Source organism: Scophthalmus maximus, chromosome 12 (genome assembly GCF_022379125.1).
Source record: "Scophthalmus maximus strain ysfricsl-2021 chromosome 12, ASM2237912v1, whole genome shotgun sequence".
Taxonomy (NCBI): Eukaryota; Metazoa; Chordata; class Actinopteri; order Pleuronectiformes; family Scophthalmidae; genus Scophthalmus; species Scophthalmus maximus.
The window spans coordinates 6,322,347-6,344,087 of NC_061526.1; the positions used below are offsets into that span (position 1 = coordinate 6,322,347).

The 21,741-nt window shown below is 46.6% G+C and overlaps 2 protein-coding genes across 3 annotated transcripts in view; one reads left to right on the forward strand and one right to left on the reverse strand.

The window, feature by feature from the left end:
- Nucleotides 1-21,741, forward strand: part of nelfa (negative elongation factor complex member A) — a 40,499-nt gene that overhangs the window by 163 nt on the left and 18,595 nt on the right. The window contains exons 2-3 of one of the 2 annotated variants that reach the window (XM_035617560.2): nucleotides 4,917-5,031; nucleotides 14,512-14,638. The gene's annotated coding sequence lies outside the window, so the exon portion shown is untranslated. Of the gene's footprint in view, nucleotides 1-4,916; nucleotides 5,032-14,503; nucleotides 14,639-21,741 lie in introns of those variants that run through there. The other variant, XM_047336428.1, reaches the window with a different exon arrangement.
- Nucleotides 22-20,611, reverse strand: nat8l (N-acetyltransferase 8-like). Its single transcript, XM_035617612.2, has 3 exons — nucleotides 20,236-20,611; nucleotides 18,692-18,856; nucleotides 22-7,591 (listed from the first exon to the last, which is right to left on the reverse strand). The coding sequence occupies exons 1-3, from the start codon at nucleotides 20,543-20,545 to the stop codon at nucleotides 7,224-7,226; spliced, it is 843 nt and encodes a 280-aa protein (XP_035473505.1). The 5' UTR covers nucleotides 20,546-20,611; the 3' UTR covers nucleotides 22-7,223.

Genomic DNA, 21,741 nt, shown 5'->3' on the forward strand with positions numbered 1-21,741 from the left:
AGAGTTTACCATCTCGACATATAAAAGCTTGATGCATTGTCATGTTTAATCGATACAATATATGTACATCCATGTTTCAATCATCGTCATAATGCAAGAAATCCCATCTTTACATCTCTACAGTGTTCCAGTTGTGTGGTCAGTATAAAAGAAAGCGTTTATTAATCACAATAATAAGAGTAAACCCCAGTGTGGTAGTACAGCAGTCCTTCCAAAAGGAAACGGTAGAAAGGGAACGGAAAAGCTAAAGCGGACCCCAATAAAAAACAGTTTACAGTCTCACTGGGGTTCGGGGCGGGGGGGCAGATCGGTTGAACCAGCATCTGTTTTCATAGGCGCTCTCCCCTCCTCTTTTGCCCCTTTTACCTCTCTCCCATCTCTTGCCGTAACCTCTCCAACCCAGTGGGCCTCAGGTACTGTTTACTCAGTGCTCGACTTTATGCGCCTGAGGGGCCTCTTTTCTCAAATTCCTCACCCTGGTCAAAGCACCCCTCCTTTCCCTCCAGATCCCCCTTACCCCAAGTTACAAAGTTCCCTCAGTTGCAATTTAACTCCCCCCCCAACCTCCTAAGTCTATCCATCTCTTCCTTCCATCTATCCATCCTTCCATTCCTCTATCATGGCCGGCCCGGTTGACCCGACTGCCTCCCCACAGTGTGGCTGCATATCAATCCCCTGCTGTGTGCTTTGTGCGGCTCGGTTTCCTGGCAACAGACAACAGCCATGAAAGGGCTCCGGGGCAGAGAGAGAGCGCCTTGCACTGCAGCAGCCTACTGTGTGGCTTGATAGCGCTGGCCAGAGCCACGGATATCCATGGCTGCTATGTGATATAAGTTAGCAGATCTGCAGCAGTGGCCATTTGTTTTTCGATCTCTGATGTTTTTTCTTTGAGAGTTCAAGCAGACAGGGCGGGATGAGGGAGGCCGCGTGTGTGAACGGGGCTAAGATGGCGCGTGCCGAAAGTGGTTGCCGTTAGTCAGTATGGGATTGTTGTGAGGTAGTACAGATTAAGACACCTGCACTACTGTAGAATCTCTTTTATTAGTGCTGTAAATATCTTTAAAATATATTTTATATATCTTAAATCCACAGTTTCTGTTACAAAAGGAGTAAAAATGACCCCCCTGGTGCTATTTACAATAAAATATACTTTACAACTTTACAGTTACTAACTTCGAAGATTCAAAAAAGAAAAAGAAGAAAAAAAGACTTAGAATCTCACTCGTAGGGAAAAGCAAACACGGGTTTGGCGTGTCGTGATTCCGGCAGCTGCAGCATAGTTTTTAAATTGATTATTTCTACTCGCACTGACGGTGCAATCGTAAAGGTTGCAGTGCACGTCTCGGCGGTTCGAGTTAATTGGAAGTCTCTGTGGTTAAATAAAAAGCTCTGTTAAGAGACCTACAGCAGAGAGCACTTTCAGAGTGCGGCCACGCCATCTTCTCTTTTTCCCCTCCTGTCTGCTTGAACTGCTCATCCTTTAGCATCCGTTACCCCCGTCCCCACTCTCTTGTCATTTCCCCCGTTTCCTATTGACATCTGTACAAATATGCAGAGGTACACCGGTGTACTTCAACTTTTGAGCTTTTTTTCAAAAACACATCTTTGTAAAAGAAAATACAAAAAAAACAAAAAATATTTTACAATCAAACACCCCCCTCCTCCCTCCAGGCTTCTATATCATGAGTGGTAATGTTGCAATACTGGCATCACTGCCACCGATTGGTACAGAATAAGGGGATGTAATATTAATGCAGCATTTCGTGTTTTTTATTAATATCCTTGTACATAGTGTTTCATTATTTTGTGTTTGTATTTATTGCTTGATTATTGGCACGTGGGCAGGATTTTTTTTCTCTCCAAATTATACTAAATATAGTAAAGGGGTTGTGTTGAACAAAATGGAGCCACATAAGGAATAAAAATGCAGAAATTACTGTCACCTCCAAAAAATAGCCTTGCGGGTCATAGTAGGAATCGTGGTATCATGTCTTGTATATAACCAGTAATACAGAAGAATATTCTTACAGGAAATATGAGAGAAAAGAAAAAATAATCAAAACTACCTGTTCTCTCATAGCAAAACAAGACACAGTTGTGCTACAAGTGCTTATGTGTTCCTGGCAACTGTGGCCTCAGTCCAAAAATGAGTCCTCGTGTATTCGCCACAGTGGAGCAGAGTCCTCACCAGAGGTGGAGAGAGAGAGAGAGAGAGAGAGACACAGAGAGAGAGGGAGTCCATGCTGTGGAGCTCTGATGCTGCAGGCCTCCTCCCACCACACCCTCCCCTCCCCCGTGTGACGGCCAAGCGTGGTACAGTCCTCCCTCAAACCCCTCGCCCCTCCTCCTTGAGGCGGAGCATTCCGGGCGACAGCCATCTTCTGAGACAAAAATAAACTCTCACCAGGATTGGCTTAAAAAAAACCCCAGCAAAGATGATGAACGGGTTGAAGGAAATAATACATTAGTAGCAATAGTACAGATACGGCTATTTACAATCTCACACACAGAAAAAATGTCTAAACGTCTAATGAAGTGGTTTCATCACTTAATGAAAGAACCGATAGCTGCTTTTCACCCCTTTTCCCACCGTTCTCCTCGTTCCAAGACCTTAAATGCGGGCAGTTTACATTCATGCCTGTGAGTGTTCACCCCACCCCCCCGAAGGCCATTGGGCATGGACACACACACATCACGCGGTAAGACAACACGCCCACAGTTTTGGAATTACATGCTCCTTCACCGGCAGAGAAACCAAACAAAATATTGATCGTGACAAAATGCTTTCTGTTGAAACTGAATGTGGCCACATTTTAAGGAAAAAAAAAACCCTGCTGAAGTCAGCGGCCTCGGCTTGTGCCTCTGTGTCTGCCGTTAGAGAGAGAGGGCGTCGGATGAGCCTCCTCCTGCCGGAGAGGCCTTCACGTGGCATAGTTCTCGAACCTCGACAAATAGGAAAGCCCACTCCCACTCAAAAGCTCACAGAAAAAAAAAAACCAGTGTGAGATTGCTTAGTTTTTTTGGGATTGTACATCAGCAGAACATTTCAGAGGCATGGCGTGTCACTAGATTTTACACTCTGGTAGAAGTTGCATACAGTTTTAATTTACTACATTCTAACACTTGAGTATGCAATATACCAGTTCCGGATGGGAGGTGAAGGGGGGTACAGGGCATAGCATTCACAGGAAGTACAAAAAAAGGGACATAAATGCATTATAGTCAGTGCACTTTCATCTTCGCAATTCAAAAAATCTCCTCTGAACTCTACCTCAAGCCATGCAGCCCGCAAGATATTTGAACTTGTTTGGTTCCAGTGCATAAGGCCTTGGCAAAGGCGTCTTTGAAACATTACCTTTGTTCAGAGTACGTACCGATTTTCCGATAATAATTTCTCCCCCCTCCAAAAAAATAAATAAAAACACACAAAGGAGCATTTTCAATTTCATCAGGCAAAAACACTGAGATTGGCAGCAGCAGAAATGGCTCAGCATCGACAGGCTTCACATTCGTCCGCGCGACTTCAGACTACAATTTCTTCTTTTTTTTTTCCACAATCCGCTGCACCCCTCGGCCTTCAGACCCCCCAACCCAGGTCTGGTACAGAATGAGTCAGACTGTAAGGACCCTACACCCACAAAATGAGTCTCCGGGGGCTTCGGCACCTTCGACTGTGATACCAGATTTGACTTGTAGTGAAACAGATTGAGGGGGGAAAAGTGCATCCTGTCATCTAATTTCCTGCTTAGTTTTAGTAGGAAGTACAGTATGAGGGTCAGTGGTAGCTGTTGCTCCAGAAAAAAAAATCATGTTATACATTCTGGTCCTCTTCTGTCTGTCTTTCTCTCTGTCTCTGTCACATTCAAAGCAGACGCGTCAAGGTAGTGTGGGGCATCCTCCGCATGCCGGGCCCGATGAAAACATAACACGCGTATTTTTCAGAAAAAGCAATACTGTTTGATGCTCTCAGTGCATTTGTGCATTTACTTTGTAGAACTTCAGAGACGGGGAAATCTTAGGTGGACTCAAATTAAAAAGTACAAAGAAGTTGTCGTGAGCTAAGTCCTCTTTTTAAATGTGACTCCTTTCACACGGTTTGAATAGCGTGAAGCGAGGGGACGACGCCTTAGCGCCATGGTACCTGACATACGTAGGCATCTCAGCAGCTTAAGGTCACTGTTCGTACGTCACTGATTCAAAAATATTGTGGCAAGTATAATCCAAAGTCAGGTGCAAAAGAATACAGGTATATACTCTATCTATTTATTTAAATTGAACCATCTCCTGATGTCCTGAAGCAAAGTCTGATCATTTCACCGTCACTGCCTTTGTGAGGGCCGGATATTTGAAATATTTTAATTTCACTCTGTGCTCATAATGTACCACAAGATTTTTTTCATAATATGTTTTGCATTGGAATACATGAGTTCTTTTGCATCATTCACTGAAGATGTTAAGTTTTCTGCAAAGAGAAGAAGAGCTATGGTGCTTTCAGTGAAAAGTAACGTTTGTCCTCCAGCCAGTAATGGATAAATCTGCGGACAAATCAATAACTTTCTTTTTCTGATTTCATAAGGGTTTTTAGATAGTTGGCAAAGTCCTAAAGATTCTTTCTCTTGACCAACGATAATTAAGATAATTTAAAATAAAATAAACCATTATAAAAAACAAAAAAAAACATTACAAGTCTATGGTTCCACTGTATGCCATGTGCTAGGAGTTTCTCCCCCTAAAAGTGATATTTGCATTCAAAGACACATTTCATGCAAATGTTACAATTTATCTTTTTTTTCCTCAACAAAGAAACACACATTTCTTTCATATTTTCATCTAAAAAAAAAAGAAGCTTATTTTCTTTTTTTTAAATATATTTATATATATTGTTGATATATATATTTTTTTCTGTACTTTTCCAGGGCAGGCACCGTACACACCGGGTACAGAGGCATGCCACACTTGCATTGCTTTTTGCATTCTACAGTTGGTTGGCTGAATGGCGGGCATGATGTCATCCAGGCAGCGCCGCAGTCGGTGAGTGTTTCCTACGTCTGCGACAAATCTGTCCTCACACACTCACACACACACACACACACACACACACCACACAGTTTATCTCTGACAGTCCACATCACTGCCATGATCATGTAACCATTCGCATCCTGGCACTGATTTGTCGTCGTGCTGCCTAGATGACATCACAGTCGGGGGTCGGGGGGTTTGAGGGTTGGTCCAACAAGCTTCAAATGGAATAAAAGCAGTGCAGCAAGGCTCTGTGGCGCATGCAGAGATGGGCGGGGCACGGGTTCAGGGTGGGACAGGGAAGGTCAGAGGTCGGCGGAGGGTGTGCAGGGTTCAAATGGAAGGTGTTGGGTCTAGCCCAGGGTTGCAGACAGATTCGTGAATTGAAGGCAAGGAAGAGTTCTGAGGGGGACGGGTGGAAAGGCAAGGAGGGTCAGTGCTGACTTTATGACGATTACATTTTGTATTCAGATTTTTTTTCTCTCTTTTTTTTTTCTTCTTTTGTGATTTTTTTTGTTGTTGTTTGTATTTTGCTTTTTACAAATGATATGATGACACAACTTAGGCTCAGAGTAGTGGATGGCTGAATCTACCGCTGGTTGTATGTTCGGAGGATGGAGATGGAGAGAGATGGACATTCGGTTAGCTACATGAGTTTTCAACTCTATACACAATATAAGTCAATTGGGGAGGGGGATACTAATGCCAGTTTATTTGTTGAAATAATTATTGGCTGTTTGTGCTCAGTGGTGTACTGTAGGATCCTAAGTATTGCCAGTAGTCATGTCTTTCCCAAGTCGCTCCCCAATCACCTGGATTAAGTATGCGGAGTGTAGACTGCAGCTACTATGTAATTGTCTGTAGTTCTGAAAATGTGCATATCACAATGTGGCAATATGTGTGTTTGAAGTTATAAATCACTAATTACCAGTCAAATAGTAAACGTTTTCAAAATGTTAGGCTTGATCTCGGTTCAATCGGTAAACAATTCATTGAGTACAAATAGAAAGTAGTAATGTTTAGTAAGATAATATTTGACTCAGCAAGAAAGTTGCGCATCTGTTCACGCAAAATAAAAATCAATAAATGTTTTCATCATACGCTGTTGAGGTTTGTCCGACCATGTCCTCGTCAAATATACACACACACACACACACACACACACACACACACACCGGTTACACACTCCCAAACAATCACACACATACACAAGCTCTGACATGCAGCAAAAGCCCTCCTATCACCTCAACCAACCAGAGATCCTCTCCACAGCTCCGACGAGAGCAGGAGTGATTAAATGATGGTAAATCTGGGAGAGAGAGAGAAAAAAAAAAAGGATAGGAAGGCGAGATCCAATCAGATAATTAGTGAGGAGAATGGAGAGTGAGTGTGTGTTTGTGTGTGTGTGAGGAAGATGGATTAGGATGCAGGATACACACTGCATATTCCTGTCATCCTTGTCTCTCTCTCTCACTATGGTGGGTCAGTGACAACACACCCGCTGTGCTGCAATATGGCGTCTTGGGAGAGTGGCTAAAAGCCAAATGACGTGTGTTTTGTGTGTGTGTGTGTGTGTGTGTGTGTGTGCGCGTGTGTGTGTGTGTGACGTGTATGTATAAACCTGCCTGTTGAATCTTGCCACGGGGGATGTGAGGAGGGATGGGAAGGTTTGTGTTAATGGGGGAGGGGTAAAGAGGGGCACTGTGGAATAGTAATGAAAGGAAGTATTGATCTGAGTCACATGAGCAGAAAACCAAAGGGGCCAGGGAGGATGCCTACTAGTTGGCATGCCGTTTAGATGTCTTCGGGTGAATGCCAATATTTTTTTTCTTCTTCTTTAATCCCGCAATGAAAAGGGGAGGAGGTAAAGGTACAAAAAAAAAAATTTGATTATTAAAATAGAAGAAAAAGAAACAAACTCTTATTTAAAAAAAAGTCAAAGAATAATACAAAAACAACAGCAACAGAAGCATAATAGTAATAAAAACGTTAGTGACTTTAAAGATGAAGTAGCAGAAGTGTTAAGTAGTACTTGAAGTTATCTCTAATGACACGAAATAAATAAAAAGCTGTCGGAGGAGAGGATGCGGTCGGGGCTCTCGGGTGGAGGAGGGTCGTTGCTCCCCCCCTCTCTCTCTCTCTCCATCTGTCCCTCTCTTTCTCCATCTCCCCCTCTCCATCTCTCTCCCTCTCCCTGTCACCCCTCACTCCTCACGGAGCTGCAGGCGGTAGCGGCTGTAGCGGATCTGGAAGAAGAGCCTCTCCAGCGGCGAGCGGCTCATCCCGGGGAGCCGGTAGTCCTCGCTCTCGCCCGTTCGGCGGAAGCCCAGCGACTCGTACAGCTTGTGGGCGGCCAGCTTGACGGCCGTCGTGCCGAGGACGACGGCGGCGTAGTTGTTGCGCACGGCGAACTCCAGAACGCGGCGGCCCAGTGTCTTTGCGATGCCCTTGCCGCGGTAGCGAGAGTCCACCGACATGCGCCGCAGCTCGACCGTGTTGTCGTCCTCGCGGCCCTGCGCTGCCACGATGCCCACCACACGTCCGTCGAGCACGGCCACCCAGAAACAGGAACCTGACGGAAAAACACAAGAGACACGTTTGATAAAAATGAGTTTTTTAAGGTTGTCGTTAAAACAGAAAACTTAAGGCAATATTTCCACATTTTGGTTAATATTACAGAGAGCTGTATTAGTAGCCAGTGTTTGGTTTGGTTGGTTGAGCTGAGCAGCAAGACTGGCAACAGGGGGAAACAGATCTGGCTCAGTCTGGGTCGGTCCAGGGGTTTCAAAATCTCAATAGAGCTGTTGTCAGACATGAACTCTGGAAAATGTTCTGGAAAATTGCATCTGGACATTTTCCAGATTGCCGTTTTCACATCTGAAAAACACAGCGGGGGATTGTCAGAGGTCGGAAAGCACCAACAGGAACATTTCCGTAATATTCTGTTGCGTCGCGGTTTATGGACACGCCCACTCCCTCGCCGTGAATTTTCCCGAAAAGTTCTCACATGGGCCTCATGTGGACAATTTTCCAGGAATTTCGCTACAGGGCTGGCGGGAAAAGTAACGGAACCTGTCAGGAGCAACATTTGCATTCTCACGTACGTGAGAAAAAAAAAATTCAGTCCGAAAGCGGCGCAATTAACACATTAACTTGAAAAACTACAGTTTTGGTTTAACTGACTGATTTTGGAAAGACAGGCTAACAGTTACCTCCTGTTTCCAGTCTTTATGCTAAGCTATGCTTACCGCCTACTGGCAGCAGTTGTGTATTTACCACACAGTATGTGAAGACAAACATGTCCCCGATAGTCAAACTATTCCCTTAATACTGTAATGTTTTTTCAATGTTATTTCAATTATTTCACTGCAGTGTTTTAGTATTTTGTGGATCCATGAAAGATTTTATTTTTTATAGTGTAAAGAGAGACCCTCACACTCACACTGTACTTCCAATCCCAGCCAGAAATATTGTGGTAAAATAATTTCAACCGGGACTACAGAGAAAACTGTGGAACACATATCTCAAATTGGTTTTCTTACAATATGCATCATTAATAGCATAAAAAAACCTGATTATTAGGACGGATGAGGGGTGTTTACCACATTCGCTTTTTTTTCCCCGGCGGAATGAGATAAAGACATCCTCCCAAGTTTACGTGATCCTGTTGCGAGAATTCAAATCTCATTTTCGGCCAGACAACAGTTTGTCATGTGAAAGCTTCATCAACAGAATCAAAAGTCTGGCACTCAGTACAGCGGCTCGTACACTGTATCGAGGGACGTGTTGCGTCCCAGGTTTGATACATCAGACGATCACACAGACGCTGGTCGCAGACAGACGGATTGATGAAGGGAAAAAAAAAGACAAACGAGGTTAAATAGATACAGATAAAAATGTCAGCAGACAATGCTCCTCCACCAGAGTACAGATAAGAGCTTCGATAGCAAACCCATTTTAATGTCAATCGATATTTAAGCTGCCGTTTCGATTTGATTATGCTTGTGCATTATTCATTTTTTCTTTATGCCTTTAAATGGCATTTTCAAACATCTGTTTTGAACACTTGATATTCTTAACCTCTGACTTCTCTTGTTGGCTGATGTGACACAAGCTTCTGTGTTTCCTTTATGTGTAGATTCAGGGAGAGAAACGATTTAAACACAGTCCCCCTGTTAAAAATGCCATCTGTTTGTTCAAGATAAAGTAAATCGGACTTTTCCGTGACTGGCAGTGGCTGACCGGCAGACAGTTAACACAAAAAAGAAATCTGTCCATGAGCTCTGAATCCTGATTCTTTCTGTCTGTGCTCAGTCGCTCTTCCTTCGCCTTTACACATTACTTGCACAGACATACGGTCACACCAACATCATGCTTCTGCCGGATTCCTCTCATGTAAGGCAGGATTTCACGTCCCTGTAGGCTTAGACCGAATCTGACTTGCGGGCTTCTGTTGCTGGATCGCACGACTTGTCTTGTGCAGAATGCAGCAGCAACAGGGAGGCCTGAGAAACTCCCCGGCGTCCCAGTGTGCGAGCAGTGTTTCTCGCTTATCTGTGAAGTTCTAAAGAATAACACATCCTGTTACCCCAGTCGGCCAGATCGAATTTTGAGTAGCAGGTATGGACACAATGGCGGGAAGAAGAAAAAAAACTTTTTGGCACAGGAAATGACAGAATGTCAAGAACTCATTAATGACTATGTGCAGCTTTGGGCGGGCGACTGCCAAAGAGATTGTCTGCGCAGCAGAGGGCAGATGTGTCCGGCAGCCCCCACTAATTCTATGGAATGATATTCCATCACAGGCAGATGTCAAACGCGGCAGTCTCGACTCATGTGCCGGCATTATTATGCTCGTGCGTGTGAGTATTTGAGTGTTAGAGGTGTAGGCGGGGGGGCGCGCGCTTCCGTAAAGCCCTCCTGACCATCTGTCTTCACTGAGCCTGTGCCAGGAATGAGGACAGCACAGGAGAGCATGCACGCCAACCACCCCTCCGCCTTTCTGTTCATCAGACTGTGTACTACTTAACGCCGCGTCTCAAACAGCCCACTTGACATTGACCTAGACTAGACTCCCTCTGACTTCTGCTTTCCTTGTGAAGGCTTCCTATCGGAACGTCTCGAGGAACTTCACATAATCGACACAGATACTGTTCAAATGCATGGATTTAGTGAGCCGTCATTACTTCTGACTGAAACCTGCGTTTCCTGGGAGAAAGACATAATCCGTGGATAGCCAGAAAGTTACAGGAGTAGCGAAGCCACCTATAAGCCATTTCTATAAGACAGAGATGCTCCAGATCCTCTAGTCTGCAAATCTGCGACCGAAATTTCCCGATTGATTCAATCTAGAAGTCACTTTGACGATACGCCGCTGGAAGTGCTGCTTTTTTCCTCCACGTATTGTTAGAGGAACTGGCGTTCTCGCTCGCCTCGGTCCCTCGACAGCCATTGTGAAAAGCCTCTCTTGGGCAAGGCACTTAAATCCGATCTCCTTCAGCGAGGCTGTGTGGGCCACTCAGCAATGGGAAGAGGGTTTATTAAAGGATTTCAGCCGTGTAGGAGGCAAGGAGTTTTTGGAATGGCAAATATCAATCTCCCAGTTTGCTCAACAGTTTTGTACAGACATTCACGGTCCCAAGAGGAGGAAGCCTACCAACTATATGACGATCCCCTGAATTTACCTCTAAGCTTTACAAGCAGGTTGACATTTGTGATAGAGCGTGAAAAATCTTGACAACTATTTGCCTTTCCCGCTAAATACTGCATGTAGCAATTCATAAACAATTCATAAAGGAGAAGCTGCTCAGTCCTTCATGCCGCCGCCACCACCATCATCATCATGTCAACAATGCTTCCTGTGATGTTTTCGAGAGAGAGGCATTAACTCCCTGTTGCTCCCGCCCGGCAGCAGCAGCAGCAGCTCATTGTAAAGCACAGTAAAGCTTCATACAGGAGATGTGTGCAAGTGAGGCCTTATGAATGAGCTAAATCATCAGGGGGAGAAAAGTTAGAAAAGGTCATTCATCTGTCTCCTCTGAAAGAAAGGGGGAGCAGAGGAGGAGGGAGGCGAGGCGTCTGTGTTAACAGAAGTAGTGATGTGTCTGAAAGGATCCATTATTGCTGCTAGGGCACACAAAACGCCAAAAAAAAAAGTGGGGGGAGGGAGGAAAGAGAATCTGCCATTATAACAGAGGAGGGGGGGGAAGGGACCCGGAGAAGAAAGATCTCGAGGCGAGAGGAACTGTAAATCAGGGCGAGGGCGAGAAAAGGAAGCGATTTGAACTCTGGAAATCATTCGTAATGATTCCTCGCTGCGAGAGCAGATCCGATTACTGCCTCCCGAATCTAATTTTCTCTAACTACTTTACGAGGGTATTAATATGCCTCCATGCATGTGGGTGGGAGTGTTAAGTACTTGCTCATGTTGTGTGATGTGAACCCTGTGTTAAAAAATATGGGGAGGGGGCACACGCTCTCTCAAACACTTGGACACGCAGGAGCGCGTAACATGGGAGTGTGTGTCGAGGTGTCTAAAGAGATTATTCCCTTTTTCGTGCAGATGAGACCTTGAGGGCTAATTCGTCTGATAGGCACTCAGTCTAGACGCCACCGCCGCTGCGCTGTAGTTTTCACTTCTCCGTCGGCCATCGCTGCCCTGACTCCTGAGCACAAGAGCTCATAAGTGGCTCGACTCTATTCTCTGCGTCTCCTTGTTCCGACGGTCAAATTTGCGTGTGTTATTTTTATATATTTTTCAGCGCAAGCACGTCTGTCACTGTTGCCTGGGTACACGAAGAACCGGTGATTCCGGGGTCTCGGGAGTGGCGCCGAGATGGAACCGTTGCGTCACCCACCGCCTGATTAATCTGACCCTGTCGGACGTTTAGAGGGCAAGTGGGCATGGCTGATGGTGATGGTGAGGACATATTTCCACCTGGTGCACATCTGATTATATTAAATCTTAATTTTCTAGATCCTATACATCCATCACCTGAAAACCGAGAGTGAATACTATGCACTTCTTTTACCTTACATCATGTAGACAGGCAGCTGTTGCCATGTTAGTGCAGGGATCTACTGCTACACCAAGAGAACTTTAGTTAACAAATTTCAATTATATTTGATGTAATGTACTTTCTGTTTTTTCTTATTTCAACGTACGGACTTTTCGCCTTCAACAAACAAATGGACTATGTGTTCCCTGGTCTGTAAAGTCACACACAACCTCTTTAGAATCCATGCTGACACGCACAGAGACACGCCCCTTCTCCTCGGATCAGAGTGCATGCTGGGATTGCGGAGTGGCCTGTCACATGTAGCCCACACATCAGCAGCTTCTTCTTCCTCCTCCTCCACGGGGCGAAATGGAAGCGACCGTGAGACTCGGGACCTGCTTTGCGGTGCCATTACACAAAGATGAATAATTCACGCGTATCGACGCCTGGATTTAACGTATAGAGAAAAAAAAAAGACCTTGGCTGTCAACTTGGCCTATGCAAAGGACGTTGACGCATTGACCTGTGTGCGTCGTGTGTGCGTCGTGTGTGCGTCGTGTGTGTGCGTCGTGTGTGTGCGTCGTGTGTGTGTGTGTGTGTGTGTGTGTGTGTGTGTGTGTGTGTGTGTGTGTGTGTGTGTGTGTGTGTGTGTGTGTCTGTGTGTGTGTGCGCGTGTGCGCGTGTGTGCGTGCGTGCGTGCGCACAGCACACACTTTTACAGAGACTCGCACTTTACTCTGTTACGTTTCCATTAGCTTGGGGGGAACTCATTAGCCGGCCCTTAGCTGTTTTACTGCCTTCCTGCCCATCAACGTGTCTACACATGTTGTTTGTATGTACACGCACGTACAAGCCCACATTTGATACACCTTCTGCCCTTTACTGTGTCGCATGCCATTGTTCGCATGGCTACGGCCTGATGCGACGTCCGTTTTCGTTTTCATCACATACAGAGTTTTTGGAGCGCCTAAAACGGAGAACTTTGAAAAAGGCTGCTGGCCCCCGTTTGAGTTCCAGGGGTTGTAATGAGATGTATGGAAACGACGACGCAGTCACCCGCAGTCGCTTCCTGCTTCGGTTCTTATCGGCCTACCGGTGTTGAATGCAAAGCGATGTAAACGCTGAACCATCAGTAATAGTTCAACCTCGTCGTCGGCCCGAAAAAAGAAATCCCTCGTCTTGCTTTTCACCATCGTTGTTTTCTCGCTCGTTGTATTTTCTGTTACGTAAGCAACCCGACTGCAGAGTAGACAATCTGCCCACATGTGTTAGTACAGACGGCGATTAATACTAACACGGAGCTAAGGACCCTTGTCTGGACTGGGATGGTTGTAGTTTCAAAACATAATCGCGGCGGTATGGATGTAGCCGGGGTCAAAGGCCATCAGGGTGGGCTTCACACCGACATGAAAAATGTGACCGCAGTATATTACATACTAATCTATACGTCGTAAATTGTAAATCAGCTGACTAATCACGCACCTATCGCCGACGCGCCTTGAAATTGCTCATCGGTCGTGATTGTGCGTCCTGATTGGCCACCGGAGAGTCCAGCCGGTGAGCACTCGTCATCTGCTCTTTCCAACGAGTGCCTTCGGTCAGTATTGATTCGAGGAGGAACACGAAATGGAGGAACGAGGCTGGTGGAGATTGCGATACATTATTAATGATCGTCTCCACTTCCTCACAACACTTGAAACAGACGAGGGATACACATGTTGGCGTACTTGCGGAGTACAGTGCAGCAAAGGACTGGGGAGGTCTCTGCTAAGTAAACTTACTCATGAAACGGTCATGCGTTAGTTGTAAACTCCAGAATCAAGGCAAGAGTTTAGCGTGTTGGTTTTTGACCAAGTAACAACCCACCGTGACGTCGTCACCCATTTTTATTTTTTTTTTGAACTGCCGTTTTTGAAGCATCGAGTTTTGTATTTTTAACCAGCACCATCTTTTTTTTGGAAACTAGAAGTAACTGTAATTAGAGGAGTGGGGGGGGGGGGTGTTGACTGCGAGGTCGTCCACTGCACATCTACCTACACCTTCACCTATTGGATAGTACTAACTGTCACTCACGCTGTCTCCACGCCCCCATGAATACCGTGCTGTGTCCTCTATTTGACTCTAAATGGGACCACAATTTACAAAATGGCACTTCTGCATTTGATTTCACCTCCCTGACCCGGTGACTTCGTCTATCTTTATATACTGTACATTCTTATGTTTTTGACCAACAGTGTAAAAAAACCAAAGATGTTTAAATTTGCCATGATAAAAACAAGCAGTAAATCCTCATTCTTCAGAAACCGGAATTAAAAAATCTTTACTTTCCAATTGTTTTAACATTTCATTCTGGCTCAGCGTGAATTTTACTGTTTGAAAATGTGTACAAGAACCTGAATATCACTATTCTTCCTCTGTATTTTTGTATATACAGCATACAAACAATGTTGATTGCTAATTATTTCTCTTTTGTTTTTGTTTTTAAAATACTCAGGGCTATTTCCTTTGGCTGGGAGGACGCATCACTTCCTCCGTCGTGACAGGATGATGGATAACCACTGTTGGCCACTGCAGTGATGAGAAAGAGAGGAAGAGGAGGAGGAGCAGCAGCAGCAATACAGGTGGGAGAGGGGAAAAGAAAATGCTGTTGCTCAAAGGGAACCCAGGGGGACGGCTCGGGGAGGAGAGGAGAGATGGACGGATGGCTTGTTAATCTGAGGTGCTTCAGCTGACGAGTCTGAACTACACTCAAGGGAACCTAACCGGCATGCTCTTTATTTCTCTGTAGTCTTTCCCGCGTACCACACACAATCTGTCTCGTAGTTGAGGGTGTACACCCCTCCCTCGGATGCCCCCATTTTTCTAGATGGCACTCGGCTCCCTTTTTCTCCCCTTCTTTCTCTCTCCCATCCTCTCTCTCTCTGTCTGTCTGTCTGTCTGTCGAGCGGAGCTAAAATAAGCCCGGCAGGTACCGGTACCAGCCAAGCTCAAACTCGCCGCGCACACACACGCACATGCACAGAGCTACAATGAGACTGACCTGCAGGTATTCTAATGTCTCCTGCCTTGATGAGACCCCGCAGTGCTAATGACGGCTCATTAAACAGCCAGTGGGTATCAGCTCCAGCCAGGGAGGGATTGGCTCATCGTCTAGCGTCGCCCTCATTATATTACATATGACCTAAAGTGATTGAGCCAGTAAAGACTTCAAGGGAAGGAAAGCCTTTTCTATTTACAGTCTCTCCCCCCCCCCCCCCTTTTTAGAAAAGCTTTTGAAATATTTCATCGTCCTTGGCTCAGTGGGAATAAATGATCACAGCAATGGTGAGTTCCAGTCACTTTCCTATGAAAAGGGGAGATAACAAGCACGTGAGCGCGGCCTGATGAGAGCTGTGCCGACGTGAACCGAGCTCCGATACAGTGAGAAACGCGGGGAAAATAACTGTGACATCGGGAAGCGGGCGTTTGTTGTATTGTTGCCAGAAGTGGACTAGTATTATATTTTCCCATGACATACTAAAGCTGAAAGAGGAAAACTAAACACATAACGTGAGCACGGTGGCACACACAAGTCCAGCAAGTTTAATTCAGCTCCCATCTAATCATGCTTGGCTAAGTGGAATTTGAATTTAGCTAAAAATTATGGTAAAAGTTTATTTTTATGGCCAAAAAGATAACCCCACGTGTGAATTTGATTTGTACGGCTCAAAATCTTTGCACAGGATTGTTCCACACGCTGCCACCGCCGCCCGTAACTGATTGACTGTCACTTCAGTGTATCTCCATCCTGTCGTCTTAGTGTCGTCCGTCTTTGTCTGATTCACGCATCCCCCGCATCTGACAACACGTCCACAATAATTCATCTTTTAGAAATGCATAACTACAAAGGGATTAGACAAATGTAGTACAAGGAATTAGGGGTCACCTGCTCATGGATAAAAGCTTATAGACAAATAAATTCTGCAGTGGGTTTTTTTTTTTACTGTGAAATACGCTAAAGATCTTTTGTCTTCATTTTTTAGTTCCTCTCAGCAAATTCAGAGCAGTTGATGACACACCAATGGGGGACGTATTGATCGCCGCATTGACTCATTATTGGTTTTTACCCGCTTCCAACGGGATTTATGCCAGCAGATGTTGTATGGTAATTGCATCAATTTTGATTGGATATTGAACCGTTTGATTCAAATAATGCTCTTGAGGGGTTAAATCAAAACCTTTCAAGAGTTCCTTTTAGCTTCAGCTTGACGTGAAAAATCTGAGTTAAAGGTTCAATTTATTGATTCTTCAATTTCAATTCAAATCTTCCTTTGAAAATGAAATGGGCGTATTAAATTCTTTCCATATCAACAGCTGTTATGTTAAGGAAACAAGCTGTTAGTCTTTTTATTATTATTATTTTTTTGCACCACCATATGCATTTATACTCCCGCCCATTGTTCCGCCCCGACTTCACTTTACAACCCCTCCAACCTGCGCACGCGTTTTATTGTGGTGCAAATGAAAAAGGTGACAGCTGGCTTTAAGTGGCAGCGGAGTGAGTGATCACGTCACACGCGCACACACACACACACACACACACACAGGAGATAAGAGTATTGATTTGTGTTGCTGCGGCATGTGCACGGGGATGTGTGGCTCCAGCCAGATTGTCTGCTTCTATCACCCAAGCTGTCTGCGGTCAAGTGTCGTCATCTTTAGAGTTTTATTCAATTCACATTTTCTTAAATGTAAAAGAAAATGGGTATCTGAGGGCATCCTCTTTTTCCTTCTCTATCGTTTTTGCCTTTCTTCCTTACTGAATTTAAAGTTGGGGGGGGAGACCCCACACTTTAGTCAACACTCAGATGGGTACAACCATGTCCCTCTTCTTTTAAAGACACACGTGTAGTCCTAAAGTTGCATCCTTGCAAAAACTTTTTCATACACATGCTGCAAACTCTCAAACATCCGTGTCATACACTCAAACACACACACACACACACAGACTCTGTAATAGACACTAACCTGAGATGTCACAATTGTGTCTGCAGGTCTGCTTTTCTCATACATGTACTTATACAATGCACCTGCTGTATTAAAGTACAACACAATACAGAACAACTGCACAATAGCTAAATAGTGTATTGTTACTGAATTTCCCTACAGTATCTACAGTATAATAATTATCCATCTACAAATGTCCATGTTTTTTTTCCACTGCTAGCAAGCTAAAACAAACGCCTTGGTTTCTCTACTGACTCTGATAAAATACAGGCTTAAAGGCTCAAATCTCTTCTCTGTGACATAAAATCCTCATGACTAAATAAGCCAAAATCAAAGTGACTGTTTTGAAATAATAAAATAAGTCTCAGGTGTTATTTACCGAGACTTTCGCAGTCCGAAAACTCAGGTGTGGATTGAAACAAACAACCCCGCGTCTGTTGTCTGAGTTTGAGCAAAATGTTGCAAAAAATCGGATTGGTGCAGCCAAAAAAAACGTGACATCCCCTCTCTCCAGCTTAACCCCACCCACTTTAAACCAACGAAATATGCCCACAGAAAACTTGCGTGTTAAAAAAAACAACAGAAAATGGGTCTGACTTTGGCAGAACATTGTGTAAATGGAAATAAAACAGCTGTTCTTAGCTGAACGCTGAGTATTGTCATTCTCAACATAATTGCGTCCCGTACGCAGGACACGCGCTAAAACAAATGACGACACCGTCAGAGATGCCTCTCAATCAGGTGTTCAAACCCCCCCCCCCCCGGGCCCATTCATGTTTGCATGGATATAATCATTAGCATTGTCCAAGAGCGGCGGTGCCTGACCCCCTCTAAACCAGCGCGGCCCTGCCTCAATAATGGGAATGCTAAATTGCAATTGTGTATGCGGTGGATAACCAGGCCAGAGGGCACAGTGTCAGAGAGAAAGAGACAATGGTGTGGTGGGGGGGGGTTGGTGTGGTGGCAATTGACTGGCTTAACGAACACCTGCTTTTTATATTGGCCGTGTGGTTTGGGTTAACAGGGGATAAATGTGTCCTGGTAGTTACAGGGCAAGAAAGAAGTGTCATGTGCCTGTCGTTAGCCATCGTGTTCCTCAAACGCCCAAAATTCGCCAACTCTTGAACAGAAGCGAACTTGGACGTCCGGCAGAGGTGGATCGATTGAGGAAATGAGCCTCGCCAACAACAGAGCGTGTACTGCAGAAAGTGTATCAGCAGTTTCCTCCCCGCGATCAATCGCTCTATGATGCGCCCGCCCGCCCACCCACCCCCTTCTACCCCCCGCCCCTCTGACCGGAGAGAGGAAGCAAGCAAGTGGGGGGAGGGCGCGAAGAGGGAGAGAGACGTGGGGTGGAGCGGTGGAAGGGAAGGAATGCAGAGACATGGCGTGCATATTTGATGAGTTGCCTCTGCATTACCTGCCACGTGTCACACAGCTTCATGTGTGTGTGTGTTAGTGTGTGTGTGTGGGGGGGGGGGGGGGGGGGGGGGGGGGGGGTGTTCTGCTGATGGAGCTGCTGTAGCCAAGTTAGACATCTTCATTTTTCTAAGTGTGGATAAGAGCGTCTTCGTCGTCTGTCCTCTTGGTCACCGTTTGAAATCAACGGTGGTGGCGGAGCATCGCCGCACTACAAAACATCTCATTATTCACACCACACAGGTGAGGAACATCTCCAGACCGCTTACCTGTGGGCCTCATGTAGTACGCCTCTATGTCGGCCATGTCCGTGTGCAGGGCACAGTCCAGGTAGCCCTGGATGACTCTCCTGCTGTAGAAGTAGCGCGCGCCCATGAGAATGAGGGGCGCGCAGCAGGTCAGCGCCACGGACTTGCTCATGAAAAAGCACATTACTATGGAGAAATGGAAGAAAAGTAAACGAGACCTGTCAGAAGAGAGAATCACAGGTTTGATTTTTGGCGGAAGTTTGACCCCACACACAAGACACAAGAAGAAGAAAAGAAAAGCAGATTCAACGTGAAAGTTTTTTTAAGCAGTTACATCAAATACATAGTTACAATAGTACAATATGAAGGGATGAGGAAGTGACATTCAAGTAGAAGGCACTTGAGCTGTAGCAGCAGGAGCGCACACTTTCACAGGATGGTACTTTTTTCGTACTGTTGATAATTCATCAAACCATATGAGTGCATATTACAGTAATTAGTCGGATGTGACGCTGGGGGGCGCACGGGGGGGGGGGGCACAAACAAGGGGGGGCTTTGGTCGCTGCTGCATAGCATGTTGCTGCGTGGCGGCATGCGGTCATAACCCAGAAGTTGTTTCATCCACAGCATCGCACCGGCGCTGGAATATGGAGGCTAACGACCTCTGGCTCAGTTAAAAAGGGGGAGGGGTGGGGGGGACTAGGATTTCTCTTGCCTGAGTCTTAACAGACGCCAAATTGACTCAGCTCCTGCTTCTGCTTTTTCTTGTAAGGTGTAAAAAAACTGCGCAGATTGTGAGAGAACGTTTAACAGCTCGTGCGTAACGGGGCCCGGCGGTCACGACGCGTCAAGGCCGGGCAGCAACACCACCACCACCACCCCCACCACCACCATCATCATCATCATCATCATCATCATCCTCCACAACAATAACAAAAAGAAGCCAAACGAGTTCAGTGCATGACTGGCGCATTGACTGCTTGTGTGCAGGGGCGGCGGAGGGGGAGAGTGGTGTGTATAGGGGAGGGGCGCTGCCGGCCGGCCTGCCTGCACGGGTGCGTGCGCGCGCCGCGGGGGGGGGGGGGGGGGCGTTGGACTTCTGGATGTGTGTGTCGGGGTTATGGGAGGGAGTGTGCGTGTGTGTGTGTGTGTACGTGCGCGCACCCCCGCATCCCAATTCATTCATGGCATCACAGCACCGGCACAAGGCTCGCCGGTTATACAGCCTGACACATGCACCATGCGCCCCCGGCCCCGTGCCTTTTGTTGCAGAAGGCGGCACAGTCACTGTGCGGCGTTGCAACAGATTTTTTTTCTTTTTTCAACTTAACTGTACATCGCCTACATGGGGTTGAAGGGGGGGGGGGGGTAAGACTACAAATCACATCATTAGAGATGAAAACACACGAAAAGAAGCGCAGCAGAGACACCAGCCTATTGTGATGGGAGCTAATTACACTGATGGTGCTTTGCAAGGAAAAAGGAAATCACATTGAAGTTGATTGTGAAAAGTGTCTGTGAAGCCATCAGCCGGCCCGTGTGTGAGTGGTGAGGGGGGCACTTACCTGTCAGCACAGCGTACAAAAACTGGGTCCTGGGCTGCTGCTTGAGCCCCCTGAACGCCGTGTTGGGTATCCTCTCCATGATGCCCTCGTAAAAGATGCGGCGCACCTCCTCCCGGTCCCCGCGCTCGAACTCGCGGATAAAGACCGCGTCCCTCCTCGCGTCCTTCGCGGCCTCGGCGGCGCTCAGAGCCGCGCCGGCGGACGCCGCGGAGCTCCACATGATCGACTCCTTTTTGGTCCCGGGTATAGCATCGTGTTCGTCCGCAACAATTTTAGTCTCGCAAACCATTTTGGGAGACGAAAAATGCATGCAACTGGCCGCGGGGAGAGAAGGGAAAAAACACACCACTGCAATTCGGTTGTGGGGACCGGGGGGGGAGGGGGGGGGGGGGGGGGGGGGGAGAGAGAGAGAGAGAGAAAGTGGGAAGAATGGAGAGAGAATGAAAAATGGGTGAGGGGTTGTTTTTTTTTCTTTATAAAACAGAGAAAACGATGGAAGGGGGATAAGACGAAAAAGGGGGATGTGCTGCTGCAACCCTGAGCGCGTTTTCTGACGACCAAGACTCGCCGGCGTGATCCAGGCAGTATTTATACGCGGGCAGGGCGGGTAGACGCAGGTTCGGAGGGTTGGGGTGGTCCGCCCGCCGCACAGATTGGTGGAAGTGCTGCGCCGTTAGCCGGTGAGGGAGGGAGGGGGGGAGACACTCGCTCTCCCTGCGTCTGAACGAGGCCTGTGTGCGTGTGCGTGTGCGCGTGCGTGCGTGCCGGCGAAAATGTGTAAGTTAAAGGATGTGAGGGAAGGGAGGGGAGGGGCCGTGATGGCGTGTCTTCATATATGTCTCCACGCAAATGAAGGAGGACCCAACCCCCCCCCCCCCCCCCCCCCCCCCCCCCTCGCGCCTTGTTGAGATATGTACCGGAGGCGATGCGCAGCAGCACAAAAAAGGCGCAAGGTAAAACCGTGGGGGGCGATGCGTCAAACCGGCAGCAGGGAATCCTGGAGGAAGACTGCAGGTCCTCAGAAAGAAACGGCTCTTACTCTGTTTCAAATTAAATAATCAGCTTCGGGTTCGGGTGTACAGTTACGCACAGCCAGCCTGCCCTTTCTTTTCTTTTCTTTTTTTGCCTTGGAGTCTTACTGAGCTTCCTAAACTGCATCACATCATGTGTGCACGAGCTGTTGCGCAGATTCAAAAGGCTACTGGTGATGAATGGATTGAGAAACAAAACCCAACAACAGTTTGAAACACATAAGACATTTTAATAAAGCTGTGGATTCAGCCGGCTGTCGTCGCAGTGGGGATGTGTGCAGCATCCTCTCCTCTGCCCCGGTGACTGGCAGCTCTGCTGCACTGCAGTGATTCCTCTCGCGGCTTCCCCTTCGCTTTGTCGCCCTGCTGCCCCTTCAAACAACACCCCACCCCCCAAAAAACAAACAAAAACCATGGAGATTATTATATCTCGCCTTATTCTGCGCATCTCAATCCTTACAGCCCATCAAGTCGT

Excerpts from the sequence above, each read along its gene's own strand:
- nat8l (XM_035617612.2), bottom strand. The coding sequence starts at position 20,545 with ATGCATTTTTCGTCTCCCAAAATGGTTTGCGAGACTAAAATTGTTGCG. Across the intron at positions 18,857-20,235 it reads TTTGTACGCTGTGCTGACAG|TAATGTGCTTTTTCATGAGC; the intron begins GTAAGTGCCCCC and ends ATTTCTCCATAG. Across the intron at positions 7,592-18,691 it reads GTACTACATGAGGCCCACAG|GTTCCTGTTTCTGGGTGGCC; the intron begins GTAAGCGGTCTG and ends TTTTTCCGTCAG.